General features: G+C 42.8%; 1 protein-coding gene across 2 annotated transcripts in view; it reads left to right on the forward strand.

Annotated features, from left to right (window-relative positions):
* Positions 1-2,999: 2,999 nt before the first annotated feature.
* LGR6 (leucine rich repeat containing G protein-coupled receptor 6) overlaps positions 3,000-17,868 on the forward strand; it is a 170,133-nt gene continuing 155,264 nt past the window's right edge. Inside the window, exon 1 of one of the 2 annotated variants that reach the window (XM_058175930.1) lies at positions 3,000-3,097. In XM_058175930.1, the coding sequence (XP_058031913.1) occupies positions 3,006-3,097 (92 nt within the window). In that variant the 5' untranslated portion in view covers positions 3,000-3,005. Of the gene's footprint in view, positions 3,098-14,079; positions 14,456-17,868 lie in introns of those variants that run through there. The other variant, XM_058175929.1, reaches the window with a different exon arrangement.

Raw genomic sequence — 17,868 nt, forward strand, 5'->3', positions numbered from 1 at the left:
ACGTCCTCTAGATGGTAGCGAGGGCGTCCCCTGGACCCGTGGACAGCCTTCAAGATGACAAAGAAGGCGACCATCGGGCCTCTTCGTGGCCGCCAAGCCAGGCCTCCAGCTGGAATAGGCCACTCACCCGTCGGGTTTGCTGGGTCATGCCACAGTTCGCCGGACCCAGTCAACCACCAACAGGCTAGGCCCTGGCCAAGCCGGTCCAGCCAGGCCGCCACCGCCGCCACCGCCACCGCCACTGCCGCTGCCGGGCGGAAAGAGCCTCAGGCCAGCCCGCCGCCGCCACTGAAGAACTCGGCCGCCGCCAGTGTAGGAAGAGCCCAGGCTGCACCCCCCACCGACACCAGACACGAGGGGTAACAAAGGGGAGAGAGGATCTAAGCCCCTCCCGAAGGAGGGGCAGGCCAGGCCGCGGACCACCGCCGCCGGAAAACCGCCGGAAAAACCGGCTGCCACCGCCGCCGCCGCTGGAAAAGCCGGGCCGCTGCCGCCCAGCCAGGCCGCTGCCGCCCGGCCTGGAGAAGGCCGGACCGCTGGCGCCGCTGGAAAAGGCCCGCTGGAAAAGGCCGCCGCCGCCGCCGCCGCTGGAAAAGGCCCGCCGCTGGAAAAGGCCGGGCCGCCGCCGCCGCCGCCATCGCCGCCGCACCGCCGGAGGGAGAGCGCTCCGGGACTCCTCCTAAGGGAACCCGGAGACGCCCCGCCTCAGTTTGCCCATCCTCCAACTCACCGCACTCTCCTCTACCCGGGCGGGGGGTCCAAGCTGTCAAAAAGACCCCCCCCACCCGGTCTGGCCCGAAATAGGCCCGTCGCCGCATCAGCTGTTCAGCGGTGCGGCCGCCATCTTGGACATGCGCAGTTAAGCCATGTCTGTAGGAATTCAAGGCAAATTATAGAATCACAGGACTGAAAGAGACCTTGAAGGTCTTCTAATCTAACCCCCTGCTCAAGGTAGGAGCCTTACCCAACCAAATGGTTGCCCAGTCTTTTTTTTTTAAAAACCTCCAGTGATGAAGCACCCACAACCACAGAAAACATGCTATTCCATTGAGAACAATTAATGAAATAGGGAATTCTTTTCAGTTTATTCTCACCCAAAAAAAATATGATGAGGCGGATTTATGCTGACAAAGTGTGTGGCTCATGTCTGTAAGTGGACTTTAATTTGGATCTCCCCAGTCTTAATCCAACAAAATGGTGCATGGTCTTGTTACTAGCCTTAATACCTGTCTAAATGTATTTTTATTTAAAACAATTTAAAATTTGATATTAATATTGCAGTGTATACATTTAAAACATCTGCCAACTGAAATGAGAGAAAGTCAGAAATGCTAGAGTAAAGAAATGAATTTTAATCTGAAAGAAATGGACAAAGGTATCTACTTGCTTATGGAAGGTGCTAAGCCAAAACCAGTCTCATGATATCTTACTATCTTGAGTTAACATTGCAAAAGTGGTTTTAAACTATGGTTTAGGGCTTAGCATATTGTGCAACTTTAGCATAGCAAAGTCTTAACATAGCAAAATGCATGGCCTCATCACATATTTAGATTTTTTTTCTTACCCACAAACTTTAAAATCATGCAGTCTCTCATTCTAATACATTTTTATATATTTGCATCATGCATATAGTTGCACACACATGTACATACCATAAATAGGATGATTTATGATTGTGTCATAAGGTGGCCATCTTAAGTTGGCCAAAAAAGAGAAGAGGACAAAGCCAGACTAATTATAGTTGCTGCCACATTTGAAAACAAACAAAATACAGGAGCAATGGGTTGTTGAGTGTAGTCTAGAGTTAGATCACAGGACCAGCTCCTGCCTAAATTAATAGCTAGAATTTCCTCTTAAGAAAACACGAATTAGTACTGAAAGCAGTTATACAGCAATACTTTATGGGCTTTATGCAACTAGGTCTCCAATAGAGCACTGAAAGCTGCTATTATGCCTGGAAATAACTTGGCAATTCTTGTTATCTGTCCCGAAGTTGCGACTCACAAGATTCCGTGTCCATGTAGGGGTTTTGTTTTTTCCCCGGCAATAGCATGGAAGTGGGTTATTGTTGTCTTCTGGGATGTTGCTTCTTCTGGGACATTGTTTCTTCTTTCCGGTCTAGCCTAATTGAAGTAGGCTGACCTTGGAAAGCTAAATGGGGTCAGACCTTGTAATAACTTGAATTGATTTTGTATTATCAATTTGTATTTTTATTTTGCTCTTATTTCTACCACTTTATGTTTTTATGGTTGCAAACTGCCAGGAGTCCTTGGAATGAGAGAGAATGAAAGAGGGGTAATAGATTGCCATGAAGGTCCAGAGGCTGCACGTTATACTGAGTATGTAAACTCATAAATAGTAAAGACTCTCTTGAGTAAATATCATTTTCATTTCTGATAGTGCCTTTAGACTCCCATGGACTCCAGAAACATTCTCAGAAAAATAAAAATGATGTGCATTCCTCCCTCCAGTCTCAAAATAGGTTAAAAGAAAGATCTGGTAGGAAACAGCCTGCAATGGTGCAGAAGCAGAAGAGTGTCTCGTAGTCTTTTAACTATGAGCCATGGTGGCACAGTGGTTAGAGTGCAGGCTACTTCTGCCTGCAAATTGGCAGTTCAAATCTCACCAGGTTTAAGAAGCCTTCCATCCTTCTGAGGTGGGTAAAATGAGGACCCAAATTGCTGGGGTCAATATACTGACTCTGTAAACCACTTAAGAGAGGGCAGTATATAAATCTATGTGCTATTGCTATTTGCAACCTCTATGACAATCACTTCGCGAAAGCATCTACAATACAGGTAGTCCTTGACTTATGACCACAACTGAGCCCAAAATTTCTGTTGCTGGGTGAAACATTTGTTAAGTGAGTTTTGCTCTATTTTATGACCTTTCTTGCCACAGTTGTTAAATGAACCACTGCAGTTGCTAAGCTAGTAACATGATTGTTAAGTGAATCTGGTTTCCCCATTTATTTTGCTTGTCACAAGGTCACAAAAGGGGATCACATGACCCCAGAACACTGCAACCATCATAAATATGAGTCGGTAGCCAAGCATCTGAATTTTCCTCACATGATCCTGGGAATGCTGCAACACTCGTAAGTGTGAAAAACGGTCGTAAGTCACTTTTTGCAGTGCTGTTGTTACTTCAAACCGTCTCTAAATGAGCTGTGGTAAGTGAAAGACTACTTCAGAAGTGGGTTTCAGCAGGTTCTGACCAATTCTGGAGAACCGGTAGTAAAAATTCTGACTGGCCCCGCCCCCATCTATTCTCTGCCTCCAGAGTCCCAGCTGATCAGGAGGAAATGGGGATTTTGCAGTATCCTTCCCCTGGAGTGGGGAGGGAATGGAGATTTTAAAGTATCCTTCCCCTGCCACGCCCATCAAGCCATGCCCACAGAACCGGTAGTAAAAAAATTTGAAACCCACCACTGGACTACTTGTATGTTCTCAAAATGCCCATCAGTTCAAAATGTCAGGGAATACAACAGACCATTTACGAGGTTAAAAAGGTGCCTTTGAAAGCATTTTGCAGAAATCAGCTATTATCATCTCCCAATGCTTACGCATCAAACTGTTGGTTAATTAAATACTAATTACATCACTGCATCATCTGCTATGAAGAAAGACAGGATTGCTGGGGCTACTGTTACCATCAAGCCCATTTCTACTAAGCAGCATGTGAAGTAAGTGTGTATGTGTATATGTATATGCATGCACACACACACACACACACACACACACTTTATATCAGTGTTCTTTGATGAGCAGTAATGACTAAATATGAGAATCAGAGGCAACTGATTAAAGATTGGAGAGCCCAATACCAAATTCCACTCTAGTCGTTAAAACTCCCTGTTTCTCTAAATAAGTAAGACACAAATCTTTAGAAGAATATCATTACCAGAAAAAGTATGGAAGGATTCATGCAGTAGGCTAAGCCATAATGTGATTTTTATTTGTATGTCCTGTCAACCCAGCTATTGTGGTTAGTAAATTATGAATATATCTTCATGAATCCAGCCAACTGTGATTTATTCAATAAATATGGGATAAGCATATTCTCTGCCTGCCTAGCATTCTAGGCTTGTTGACATACGATATGATTTCTCGTACAGCTTTTTTCATTTGCTCTACTTATCAGCAGAGTAACTGAAGATTTATTTCCCCCCCACTCTCCTATTTCCCCCTTACCCCTCTTTTAGTCTTTTTCCACAGAAAAATACACATACTGAGTTTGTTGCACTTCTATTTTATGAAGAGGCATTTATGAAACATTTCTTTAACTTTAATACAGCTGAAGGAGGGGGAGGAAAATGTGTGATCTAGGCCACCATTCACCCATGATCTTTCAAACCATCTTGGACTGTGTATGTGCCTGCTGTGTTCTCACATTGATATGGGCTTGTGTTTATATCTTGGAAAGCCTCCAAGAAACATGGTCTGAGATTGCCTGTGGCACTTGAAACCCTGGATGGCCCTGCTGGGAGCAGTGGGTCAGGGATGCTTTCCATCCCTCTTTGGTCCTGCAAATGACTCTCTGGTGGTTTCCTCCAAGCCACCAACAGTGCAGCCACACAAAAATCAAAACCTTTTGTTCCCATCCTCCATCTCTGCCGCCTATCTAAGATTTGCTATGGAACCTGAGGGCAGGATTCATAAAATAGGAAGGAAAAGTCACTAGTGCTTTCTCCCTGTGGTGTCTGAGACAGACAATTCACAGCATCCAGCCAAACCACAAGAATGCCAAAGCATTTATGACAAGTACCCACAGAAAACAAGGAGGAGTCAGAAATATTTAGAGGAGGAGGAGGAGGAGGCGGCAGCATAGCTTATGCTTAGGAAGAACATCCAAAATGTTTGTGACTTGGGCATAATTAAAGAAGGTAGCTGAGGATGGCAGGTCTCAAAAAGAATATTACCAATACTCAAAATCCTGAGTGGGGTCACAACTCAAACATATTGGCAAGTATTTGTACAATCTATCAAGGTATTTCTTTTCACCTGAGAGAGTTGTGCATGAGAAAAAAGATAGAACCTTGATCACACTCTCATGGCGACCATCTTGACTTGTTTGACTATACCCTGTGGAGTCCCTTCCTAACATCAGTGGCAGCTTTCTTTTCAGCATGGAACCAAACCAATGGTGTGAAGGGAAGACATAATAGTCCCAAGTGCTCTAAGTTGAACAAGGGAAGAGGAAAACAAGAAGTTATGCTTATAAAAACCTCACTGTGTACTGGCTAGTTAACTGACGTCTCCGGAGAAAAGATCACAGAGGTGCTCAGGAAGAAGATTAAACATTTCAACAGCAAAGAGGTTAATCCTTTGAAATCAGTAAAAGGTCAGAACATAGTCGATGAACTGCAGCTGGCTATAGTGAGTATCTCACCATGAATACCCTGTTAGTGAGTTGTAATAAGGAAGATAGGATGGGCTTTTTTTCTCCTCTCTGAGGAGAGAATCAGTTGAGAGCTGAATGTTGCAGTTCTGAAGTAGCAATAGTGATAGCATTGAGACTTACAGTATAGTTCACAGTGCATTACAGCTCTCTCTAAACAGTTTACAGAGTCAGCATATTTCTCCCAACAATCTGGGTTCTCATTTTACCCACCTCAGAAAGATCATGAAAGGCTGAGATAATCTTGAGCCTGGTGAGATTTGATCTGCCAAACTGCTGGCAGCCGGTGATCAGCAGAACTAGCCTGCAGTACTGAACTCTAACCACTGCCCCACTGCGGCTCTCAAGCATCAGATGGAGCCCAAGTGGGTGGTGATATCTATTCCCCTTTCTCTTGTCTTTCTGACACCCTCTTCCTTTCTTAAGCTGGAAGAATGACTGAGAGCTTTTATTGTATTCAGCACTTAAATTTGTCTGCCCTCGGTTCTAGGGTTGCAAGTTGCCCACATATGTCCTCTTTTTTGAATTGGGTTCACAATCTAGGGATGCTATTAGATGCAGTTTGATCAATGTACTTTTGTGGTACAAAGCATCAACTGAATTCTATAAGCAAGTTATAGACCTCCTGGGTAGTGCACAGGTATAAGTACTCAGGTAACACCCTACCACAGGGGTGTCAAACTGGTGGCCTGTGGGCTAGATACGTCACATGCAGGCCGTGCCCATCCCAGTTCTGCGAAGGGGGAAAACATCGTCATGTGACGGCAATGTGACGCTGAGAGTTTGACACCCGTACCCTACCACATTCTATATGTAGTTGACATTAAAGGCAACTTGGAAAGCATGGTTCAAAATGTAATGATTAGATTACTTAGCCCAAGAATATAGACGCAGGGGAATCAAACTGGCGGGCCGGATGGGTCATGTGCAGGCCACGCCCACCCCAGCTCCGTGAATGGGAAAAATGTCACGAAATGTCCCATGACGGCAACATGACATCTTGAGTTTGACACCGGTGATAAAGAGCATTTCTTGCCATTTTCACAGCAGGCACATGAAATCCTATAGTCTTTATTTTTATAAAGAAAATGGGATAGTTTTCAACATATAGTCTTTAAATATTTTTCTGTCAGGCCTGACATCATCACTATTTGTATTCCAATAGTCCAGTTTCAGCCATATTCACTGTAATCTTAATTGCCCAATGAATGCTTCCTTCCCAAATAGCTTTGTTAACTTCTCCATCTGATTTCCTTTATTTAAGCCGGTTGCAAATTTTCCTACTTTGAGCCCATGCAAAGTTAATCAGTGCGTTTCTAAAGTTTTCATGGTACTTTGATTTTCTTTTTCCATCCCATTAAATTAAGAAAGGATTTAGCCCATTCCATATTTTGTAATGTAAAGTAAGGAATATTACTTGCTTTCAATAATTATGTCTATGGCAAACTTAAAGGAGATTTGAAATGCTACTTCCTAGTTCTGTTTGTTTTAGCATTCATCCATGTCTGTGCATGCTTTATTGCCTATTGTGATTTGATATATTCTTTTTGAAAGCCATTATGAGAAACATATTGGCTAGAAACAAAGGTAACCAAGGTACACTGTATGAATGGCTAATTCTTCTACAGACTATGATTAGCCAGTCTTCCAAAGTTGAATAAATATAATTTTTAATGATTGTCCAACAATGTAGGGCACATTTTCTATACTTTATCCTTTTTTCTTCACAGTTACAAAATTTATGAGAAGTTAGGATAATTATTTTGGTGTCAAACTGATATAGTATATTGTAGACAATGTCTACCACCATCTGAAACAAATTCCTTGGACTGTGCAGTCCAGAAAATACCAGAAAATACCAAGAACATATAGACTTGATATATTGTGCTTACTCAATATATTGCTCTGCTGTTGTTAGCTGCAAAGTCATGTCCAACCCATCGCAACCCCATGGACAACTTTCCTCCAAGTCTTCCCGTCCGCTACCATCCCCCAGAGATCATTTAAGCTCAAAGATTTGCTTAATGGTGATTTATTCTATCAATCACAATTGTCAGGGTCCAAATTCACGTTAACCTATAAAGTATTCATTACACACCGCAATGGTTGCCCCATTGCACCACATTATGCCTTAGCACAGGGTCAGCAACCCATGGCTCTGGAGCCGCATGTGGCTCTTTCATCCCTCTGCTGTTGCTAGTTGGCTCCACAATTGATAGGGCTTTCAGTTACGACAGGTAGAGGAAAAAAGGATGCTGCGCTAGGAGGAGACTCTATGGTGAGGGAACCAGACTTCCGGTCGGCTCCAGAAGTGAACGGGGGCTTCCAGTTAGGACCTTTGTGGCTCTTTGAGTGGTTAAGGTTGCTGAGCCCTGCCTTAGCACAAGAGTTGAATCTAGTTATAGATAGGTCTTCCACATTTTTTTATTATGGTTCCCTGTATATCGCCAATCACACTATATACATATCAGCATTTACACATCTCAAGGAACAATTAGCTATGGTATCTTGATATAGTCATGAAAATCCTAGTAGCAGAATTTTTATAAAAGCTACTAAATATGCTTGACTATGGCAACACAGCTCAACCAGACCTAACTCAAATGAACAGAGGGATTCTACTAATGCAGCTTTCTCCATCATGGCATCTCCAGGCTATATGAAGGTTGAAAGGCTGGGGGAGGTTATTCTAGAGCAGGGGCGTCAAACTCATGTTGTCATGACGGGGAGGTGGGGGGGAACGATGGTTTAAAAAATTGTTCTTTGTAAAACTTTTCAATAAAGAAAATGGATAGTTTTCAACATATAGTCTTTAAATATTTTTCTGTCAGGCCTGACATCGTCACTATTTGTATTCCAATAGTCCAGTTTCAGCCATATTCACTGTAATCTTAATTGCCCAATGAATGCTTCCTTCCCAAATAGCTTTGTTAACTTCTCCATCTGATTTCCTTTATTTAAGCCGGTTGCAAATTTTCCTACTTTGAGCCCATGCAAAGTTAATCAGTGCGTTTCTAAAGTTTTCATGGTACTTTGATTTTCTTTTCCATCCCAGTTCTGCAAAGGGGGAAAACATCGTCATGTGACAGCAATGTGACGCTGCGAGTTTGACACCCGTACCCTACCACATTCTATATGTAGTTGACATTAAAGGCAACTTGGAAAGTATGGTTCAAAATGTAATGATTAGATTACTTAGCCCAAGAATATAGATGCAGGGGAATCAAACTGGCGGGCCAGATGGGTCATGTGCAGGCCACACCCACCCCAGCTCCGTGAATGGGAAAAATGTCATGAAATGTCCCATGACGGCAACATGACATCTTGAGTTTGACACCCGTACCCTACCACATTCTATATGTAGTTGACATTAAAGGCAACTTGGAAAGTATGGTTCAAAATGTAATGATTAGATTACTTAGCCCAAGAATATAGATGCAGGGGAATCAAACTGGCGGGCCAGATGGGTCATGTGCAGGCCACACCCACCCCAGCTCCGTGAATGGGAAAAATGTCATGAAATGTCCCATGACGGCAACATGACATCTTGAGTTTGACACCGGTGATAAAGAGCATTTCTTGCCATGTTCACAGCAGGCACATGAAATCCTATAGACTTTAAATATTTTTCTGTCAGGCCTGACATCGTCACTATTTGTATTCCAATAGTCCAGTTTCAGCCATATTCACTGTAATCTTAATTGCCCAATGAATGCTTCCTTCCCAAATAGCTTTGTTAACTTCTCCATCTGATTTCCTTTATTTAAGCCGGTTGCAAATTTTCCTACTTTGAGCCCATGCAAAGTTAATCAGTGCGTTTCTAAAGTTTTCATGGTACTTTGATTTTCTTTTTCCATCCCATTAAATTAAGAAAGGATTTAGCCCATTCCATATTTTGTAATGTAAAGTAAGGAATATTACTTGCTTTCAATAATTATATCTATGGCAAACTTAAAGGAGATTTGAAATGCTACTTCCTAGTTCTGTTTGTTTTAGCATTCATCCATGTCTGTGCATGCTTTATTGCCTATTGTGATTTGATATATTCTTTTTGAAAGCCATTATGAGAAACATATTGGCTAGAAACAAAGGTAACCAAGGTACATTGTATGAATGGCTAATTCTTCTACAGACTATGATTAGCCAGTCTTCCAAAGTTGAATAAATATAATTTTTAATGATTGTCCAACAATGTAGGGCACATTTTCTATACTTTATCCTTTTTTCTTCACAGTTACAAAATTTATGAGAAGTTAGGATAATTATTTTGGTGTCAAATTGATATAGTATATTGTAGACAATGTCTACCACCATCTGAAACAAATTCCTTGGACTGTGCAGTCCAGAAAATACCAAGAACATATAGACTTGATATATTGTGCTAACTCAATATATTGCTCTGCTGTTGTTAGCTGCAAAGTCATGTCCAACCCATCGCAACCCCATGGACAACTTTCCTCCAAGTCTTCCCGTCCGCTACCATCCCCCAGAGATCATTTAAGCTCAAAGATTTGCTTAATGATGATTTATTCTATCAATCACAATTGTCAGGGTCCAAATTCACGTTAACCTATAAAGTATTCATTACACACCGCAATGGTTGCCCCATTGCACCACATTATGCCTTAGCACAGGGGTCAGCAACCCATGGCTCTGGAGCCACATGTGGCTCTTTGAGTGGTTAAGGTTGCTGAGCCCTGCCTTAGCACAAGAGTTGAATCTAGTTATAGATAGGTCTTCCACATTTTTTTATTATGGTTCCCTGTATATCGCCAATCACACTATATACATATCAGCATTTACACATCTCAAGGAACAATTAGCTATGGTATCTTGATATAGTCATGAAAATCCTAGTAGCAGAATTTTTATAAAAGCTACTAAATATGCTTGACTATGGCAACACAGCTCAACCAGACCTAACTCAAATGAACAGAGGGATTCTACTAATGCAGCTTTCTCCATCATGGCATCTCCAGGCTATATGAAGGTTGAAAGGCTGGGGGAGGTTATTCTAGAGCAGGGGCGTCAAACTCATGTTGTCATGACGGGGAGGTGGGGGGGAACGATGGTTTAAAAAATTGTTCTTTGTAAAACTTTTTCAATAAAGAAAAAAAAAAAGAGAATTTGTCCAAAAGTTCAGATAATTTCCTAGTCAAGCCTTTCCTTAATCTGACATTTATTCTGGAGAAACCCAGTCTATGTGGTTGCTAACTGACTTGATGGGACAATCTTCACAATCTGCATCCTTCAGGCATCAACCAGTAGAAGCTCGTGGTAGTAGCTATGCAGTGGCTACTCAGCTAATCAGATGTTACTCATGCCCAGAATTATGTCTTGAGTGAGAGGAATTACATTTTTGCAAAAACAATGCAAATGAGACTTCCCAGTAACAGGTACACAAAACCACATTGTCTGCAAAAAAAGATCAGTGACTATAAGAATAAGACTCTTTGTTGGTCTTACTTGAGCAGACTAAAACTGCCTATCTGGAAAACAACAAGCAAGTGTGAGCTACTTCTGATTCACTCCAGCACAGGGGGTCTCCAACCTTGGCAACTGTCAGACTTGTGGCTGAGGAACTCTGGGAGTTGAAGTCCACAAGCCTGAAAGTTGCCAAAGTTGGAGATCCCTGTTCCAGCAAATCCTTCAGCCTTGCAAAATCCAGCCATAACAATAGCCCTACATACCGTAAGCCCTAATAACTTACACATGTGAGGGCACAGAGGCAAAACAAATTCCAACATCTCTGGGGACCTATATAATGCACTGCACATTTGTGGGTAAGGATCAGCATGTACACTGAACCTGTTTAGACACTTTATGACTAGTCAGAAAGAAATAGTACCAGTGAGAACAGGCTGCACAGGCTCAAATGCTCCTTCCAGTTCAATGATTTTACAATTCAGTGATACTAAATAGGTTTGAACTGGGTAAGCAGAGTTGCAGGTGTTTATTTGAGCAGCAACTCAATGTATGAAGAAAGAAGAATATCAAGAATGAAAAGGTGAAGCATTGGAAGTAACTTCTGTGAAATGCACGCAGATAAATCTCTTGGCTGGGTGCCTTTGTTACTTTGCTGACTGAACTTTTCTAGCCATTACGTGTTTATGTTTTTCTTTCTATTTAGAGAGGCTGTATTACTTTTTGTCACCTAATCTGAATCTCTGCTTAATAGATCTCTTTAAGTCTCAGTATGCTTTTAAATTAAATTTTCCAGGCACACCTGTCACTGGATTGTCTCTTCCCTGAAGGAAGAGCCTAAATGGACTAAATTGACTGTCTAGGAATCTTTATATTAAATTGCACCAGTAAAATTAGGATTGATTCAATGGGCCAATGGAACAATCTAAGGGTCAGCATAGGGAGCCTTTTGACAGTTTCCCCAAAAAATCTGAGTGGAAAAAAATCTTCTAACAATCATTTAAGAATATAAGTCACCCTTAATGCTAACAAAAATATAGTTACTGCAGCAGTCCAGTGGAAAGAGTTCTCTAGGGATTTAATGGAAGTGTAGGGAGCCAGGAAGGCTGCAAACATTGGACAGAGGATTGCACATAAAAATAGGACATCTACCCCTACCCATGGCAACCTCATTAAAAAAATGTAGGAATACCCCATTTTAGCTATGAAATACTGTTCTCCACAGTTTCGTTTTTTGAATGAACATAGATAGGAAGAAAAAAAGTAGTTAGAGAAATTCTGAGCCCAGCACTGTAGCCATCTATATTTACTTGACCTTAACAGAGAGAGTCCTGAGTGTGCAAAGGAAAACTCCTTCTGGAATAACACGTGCTTTTACAAACAAGCATTCTCTTTGAAGTGACAAGCGCACCTCTATAGAATAGTGGGCAGGAGGAAAAGGACACCTGGCCAAAAGTCCTTGTATCAGAATGACATTGTCCTAGGCCCATTCTGTTACAAGGACTTTTGGCCTGGTGTCCTTTTCCTCCTGCCCAGTACATAGGCAACTACAACTCTCTTTGAATCCAGAATAGAATAGAATAGAATAGAATAGAATAGAATAGAATAGAATAGAATAGAATAGAATAGAATTCTTTATTGGCCAAGTGTGACTGGACACACAAGGAATTTGTCTTAGGTGTATATGCTCTCAGTGTACATAAGGAGAATAGAAAACATTCATCAATAGTAAAAAGATACAACACTTAGTGATAGTCAAGATAAGCCATCAAATCGTACTAGGAAACAAAAACAATATTATTATTATTATTATTATTTATTTGATTTTTATACCGCCCTGCTCCCAAAGGACTCAGGGCAGTGTACAGGCAACAATAAAATACAGACACTACAGTATACAATTTAAAATGCAAGTTAAAAAACTTATTATAATTAGCCTAGAACTTTAAAAATTTATAAAAACCAAAACCCCATTTAAAATTAGTAAAAAATTTAAAATCGATAAAATTTATGTAATTTAAAATTTAAAATTTAAGCCAGCCCCGCGCGAATGAAAAGATGTGTCTTCAGTTCGCGGCAGAAGGTCCGAAGGTCAGGTATTTGGCGTAAGTCCGGGGGAAGTTCGTTCCAAAGTGTGGGAGCCCCCACAGAGAAGGACCTTCCCCTGGGGGCCGCCAGCCGACATTGCTTGGCGGACGGCACCCTGAGAAGTCCCTCTCTGTGAGAGCGTACGGGTATATAATGGAAAGATACAAGAAACATGGTTATAGTAATAAGTGGGGAGAGATAGATACTAGTAAGGAAAAGAATAATAATAATAATATAGAATAGAATAGAATAGAATTTTTTATTGGCCAAGTGTGATTGGACACACATGGAATTTGTCTTGGTGCATATGCTCTCAGTGTACATAAAAGAAAGGATACCTTCATCAAGGTACAATACTTACAACACTTAATGATAGTCATAGGGTACAAATTTAACACTTAATGATACAACACTTAATGATAGTCATGGGGTACAAATAAGCAATCAGGAAACAATATCAATATAAATCGTAAGAATACAAACAACAAAGTTACAGTCATACAGTCGTAAGTGGAAGGAGATGGGTGATGGGAACGATGAGAAGATTAATAGTAGTGCAGATTTAGTAAATAGTTTGACAGTGTTGAGGGGATTATTTGTTTAGCAGAGTGATGGTGTTCAGGGAAAAAACTGTTCTTGTGTCTAGTTGTTTTGGTGTGCAGTGCTCTATAGCGTCGTTTTGAGGGTAGGAGTTGAAAGAGTTTATTTCCAGGATGTGAGGGGTCTGTAGATATTTTCACAGCCCTCTTTTTGACTCTTCTGAGTCGAGATAAGAAACTTTTCTGCATTTGTAGCTAGGGCTGGCAAGAACTGATGACCAAAACGTCTTGAGATGCCTAGAGCAGATGCTACACTTTCCTCAGAAGGAGTTCGTTCGTTCGTTCATTCATTCATTCATATTCATTCATTCATTCAGCCTATTCCCTCCCCCCCGCACCTTTCTCTCTCATTCTCTCTCTCTCTCTCTGTGTCTTTTCCCGCGTTTTGTGAGCCTGGGTGCAAAGCAATTATTGCTGGGCTCCTGGTAGGTCTCTTCTCCGCGTCTTCTCTTTGAATGAAATGCCTGCGCAAAGGAGGCAGAGGGATCGAGGCGCCCGGTCTCTAACTCCTCCCCGCGAGTCTTTACCTCCCAGCCCAGCCCAGCCCAGCCCGTGTGAAACCCAATAACCGCGACCATCCAGCCATGCCTCCCCTTCCCGGCGGCGCCGAGGAAGACGAGCACAGGAGCTTCGTAAGGTGCAGCCGGCCGCGGTAGCAGTTTTGGCGTCTTCCCGCGCACCGCTCGGACAGAGGGAGACGGCCAAGCGGCGCCCAGCATGCTGGCTGCGGGAGGTCCGCTCGCCGCCCGGCTGGACAGCCTCTTGCCTTGCTGGCTCGTCCTGGCGCTCTCCGGCACCCTGGCATCGGCGCAGCCGCCGGGGGTCGCGGTCCTCTGCCCGGCGCTCTGCCACTGCGAGGAGGACGGCATCGCGCTCTCCGCCGACTGCTCAGAACTGGCGCTCGCCTCCGTGCCCGGCGGCCTCAGCCCCTTAACTGCCTACCTGTAAGCACAGACCTGTCAGGCGCTTTGCTTTGCTTTTCCCGGGGAAGCGGGGGGAGGGGGCAGAGCTGGTTGCCTGGCTGCCGTGAAATCCAAAGGCGACTCTAGCCGTATCCCGAAAGAAACGGAGGAGGCAGCCCTCCTCCCTCTCCCTCTCTCTCCCCCTCTCCTTTCCTCTCTCCCTCCTCCCTCTCCCTCTCTCTCCCTCTCCCCCCTGTCCTTCCCTCTCTCCCTCTCCCTCCTTCTCCCTCCCTCTCCCTCCCTCTCCTTCTCTCTCCCTCTCCCCCCTGTCCTTCCCTCTCTCCCTCCTCCCTCTCCCTCCTTCTCCCTCCCTCTCCTTCCCTCTCTCCCTCCTCCTTCTCCCTCCCTCTCCCTTCCTCTCCCTCTCTCTCTCTCTCTCTCTCTCACACTCTCTTTCTCCCTCTCCCTCCTCCTCCCCCCCCCTCCTCAGCAAAGCCTGTTTATACTGTGATGTTCTGCTTGCGTTACTTCTTGATTGCTACGGATCAGCGGAAACAGAGCTTGTTTGCAGGGCAGACTCTGGCTGTTTAAGAGTATATTTATCTTGAGTAATTAGGGCAAACTGCGACGGGGAACCCATTTCTCTCTTCCGTAGTTCTCAAGTCAAGGGGCGGATGATTTGGGGATTTGCCGGCTTGGGGAGAGTCAACATCCAGCTTGTCCCCAGCGGCTTGGAAACTGAAGGGGTCGGGGATGGGAGTGGGGAGGAGCAAGTTCTTCTGGTCCGGTGAACCTGAACCATGTTAGTCGAGAAGAAGAACCGTCTGAAGTTTCTCTTCCACGGGTCCCAGCCACGTCTATTCTGTTCTTTGGGGAGTTGTTTGCTCGTCTATCTGTAGCGTAGCTGAATGAGAGGGTAGCAAAACTGGGCAATCCTTGCCTCCCTGCGTGCTTCGTGGCTGTTTTCTCCAAGCGGCGCTTTCGCTTTGAAATCAGACAGTCCCCCGCTTATGAAAGAGAGTTTGCATATTTAGGCAGAGAAGGTTTAGTTAAGCTTCCCTGCGCTAACGAAGGGAATGAAAGAATCTGGCTTTGCTTTAAGAAATCATACAAAGAGACAATGCAAAAAAAAGAAAACACGTTTGGGAAAGGCTGTCCGGAAATCTGTGGGAAAGGTTTTGTGGGATACCTGACAGAGTGAGTTCCTGTCTGTTTCTTCACACTATATCAATGCTTTTCAAATTTAGCAACTTTAAGATGTGCAGACTTCATCTTCCCAGAATTTCCCAGTCAGCATTCTGAGAGTTAAAATCCACACACCTCAAAAGTTGCCAAATGTGAAAAACATTGCACTAAATAATCTGTAGTGTAAACAGCATTGCCTAGAGGTCGAGGCAAAGAGTTGGTGGGAGCCTTGCCTTTGGGTCTTGCTGCATTTCTGACTTCTTTGTCGGAGAATACTCACACCTGGTATCTCCTGCCAAGCCAGTTTTTCTCCTTTAAGAGGAATATACTTATAGCCATTTCAAGAAGAAAACTGGATTAAAACTCAGGAGGTAATGCAATTGTCTTATCTCCCAGACTCTGGCTTTCTGATTGTTATTTGAACGTATTTCTCCTTTACACCTAGCTGGGAGGGAGAGAGAGAGATTTAAGAGGGGAAGTTTTCTAGATAATTGAGGATTTTATCTGTGCAAGATATCTAACATGGTAAGCTATATTTAACCAAGATATTAACTTGGGTGTCCAAAGTTCTATATCCAGAGTCCTTCTGCAAAGAAAGGGGGGGGGACATGAATTAGTGAAAATCTTTGGCTTCAGCAATGAAGCCTTAGTGGGAGACTGAAAGAATAGAATTGATCAAGTCAAAGTAAGTTCTCATAATAGTCAACCTAGTGGCACCATAAGCAATCCTATTAAATAACTGAGATCAGCTCTGCGCCCAAAGATATTATTTACTACATATAATACTTTTCATGGCTGGGAGACTCTCTCCTTTAAAATGCAACTTTTCCAGTCCAAGGCATTATTTTTGCACAATACATGTGAACAACTGATCTCTACAGAACACACTTAGGAATCTAACAAAGTGAAATAAGGATGGCCTAATTTGGAGCTCACAGTGCAGCATTACATGGTGCTAATGTTAAAATGTTCTTAAGGGACCCTGTACACCCCTTAATTCATCCAAACCGGCTTTGTCTTCAAGGCCTTGGGGAAAAACTTTCCCTTCAGTTTGCCCAAGGCCAGCCTAGAGATACCCTGATCAAGGCTCCTGATTACTTACAGAAGTAATTTACTAATGGAAAGCCCTGCTTACACCTTTGTGTAATTACTTTACAAGTCTTTGAGCTACAGCAGCAGCAGCAACTGTTGATGGTGCTTCCCCTCTCCTTGTACAGCCTATTTTGACTTCCTATGGCTGAAAGTGCTAGCAGGACTGAAAGCTATGCTGCAAATCAGCACCCCTTTTAAGGCCAGCGACAAATGCTCTATTTGTTTGGTGCTGAACTAGCCCTGGGTTTGATACAGCGATCTTAGCCACAAGGTCAACACAACCAGTCTCTCATCTCAAAGCTGGAATGCGTACCATACATATCAACTCTGTGAGGAAGACTCTTCATCTTTCAGGCATGAGAACAAGAATATAAAAGGGGCACCAAAGATCCTTTTCAGCTGTAGCTATGAATTTAGAATTATGCTATGTTAGGAAGAAAGGTGAACATGTATTTAATATCTTTCAAGGAAAAGGTCTTTGAGAAACTTTGGAGAAAGAGAAATAGTGAGGAAAAAGCTTAAACTACCTCCCTCTCTTTTAAATTCTGTCTTGACACATCTTTGCTTTTGTGGTTTGTTAACATGTGCATTCTTGCACTTATTAATATATCCTGGATAATTTGATCCTTAGTAGTCATAGTTCTATTGAGATTGCCAGATCACATATGATAAACTTCTGCAATCAGGAGCTTTTCAGGGATTTTTGACTACAACTCCCATCTTTGACATAGCTGACTGAAAATCGAGTTCTACTCCAACACAAGCAGCAGATTCGAGGAATATACTAAAAAGCTTATTCTGGCTATGGAAGCTCAAAGATCATGTCTGGGTGTTAAAACTATAATGTCTTGGGCAGAAGGTATTTTTTGATCCAACTAGAAAGCTCTGAATTTAAGGCATCTGCAAATATTAATTGCTTTCAATTCATCTATCATTTTTTATGAGCAAGTTTAGCGTAAATCTAAAGGACCGATATTAATACATACAAGAATTGTAAGCTAGAGCTGGGAGTTTAAAAAATATCTGGACAAAGCACTTCTAAATGTTTGCCAAGAAAATGGCATTGTCTTCTCTATATAGTTACCTAGAAGTCTAGCTAAGCTCAAAGGAGTCTTTAATCATATTTACAACTCTTCTAGGAGCATCCCTCTAGGAGACAATAATTCAGTTTCAGCATG

Source organism: Ahaetulla prasina, chromosome 3 (assembly GCF_028640845.1).
Source record: "Ahaetulla prasina isolate Xishuangbanna chromosome 3, ASM2864084v1, whole genome shotgun sequence".
NCBI lineage: Eukaryota > Metazoa > Chordata > Lepidosauria > Squamata > Colubridae > Ahaetulla > Ahaetulla prasina.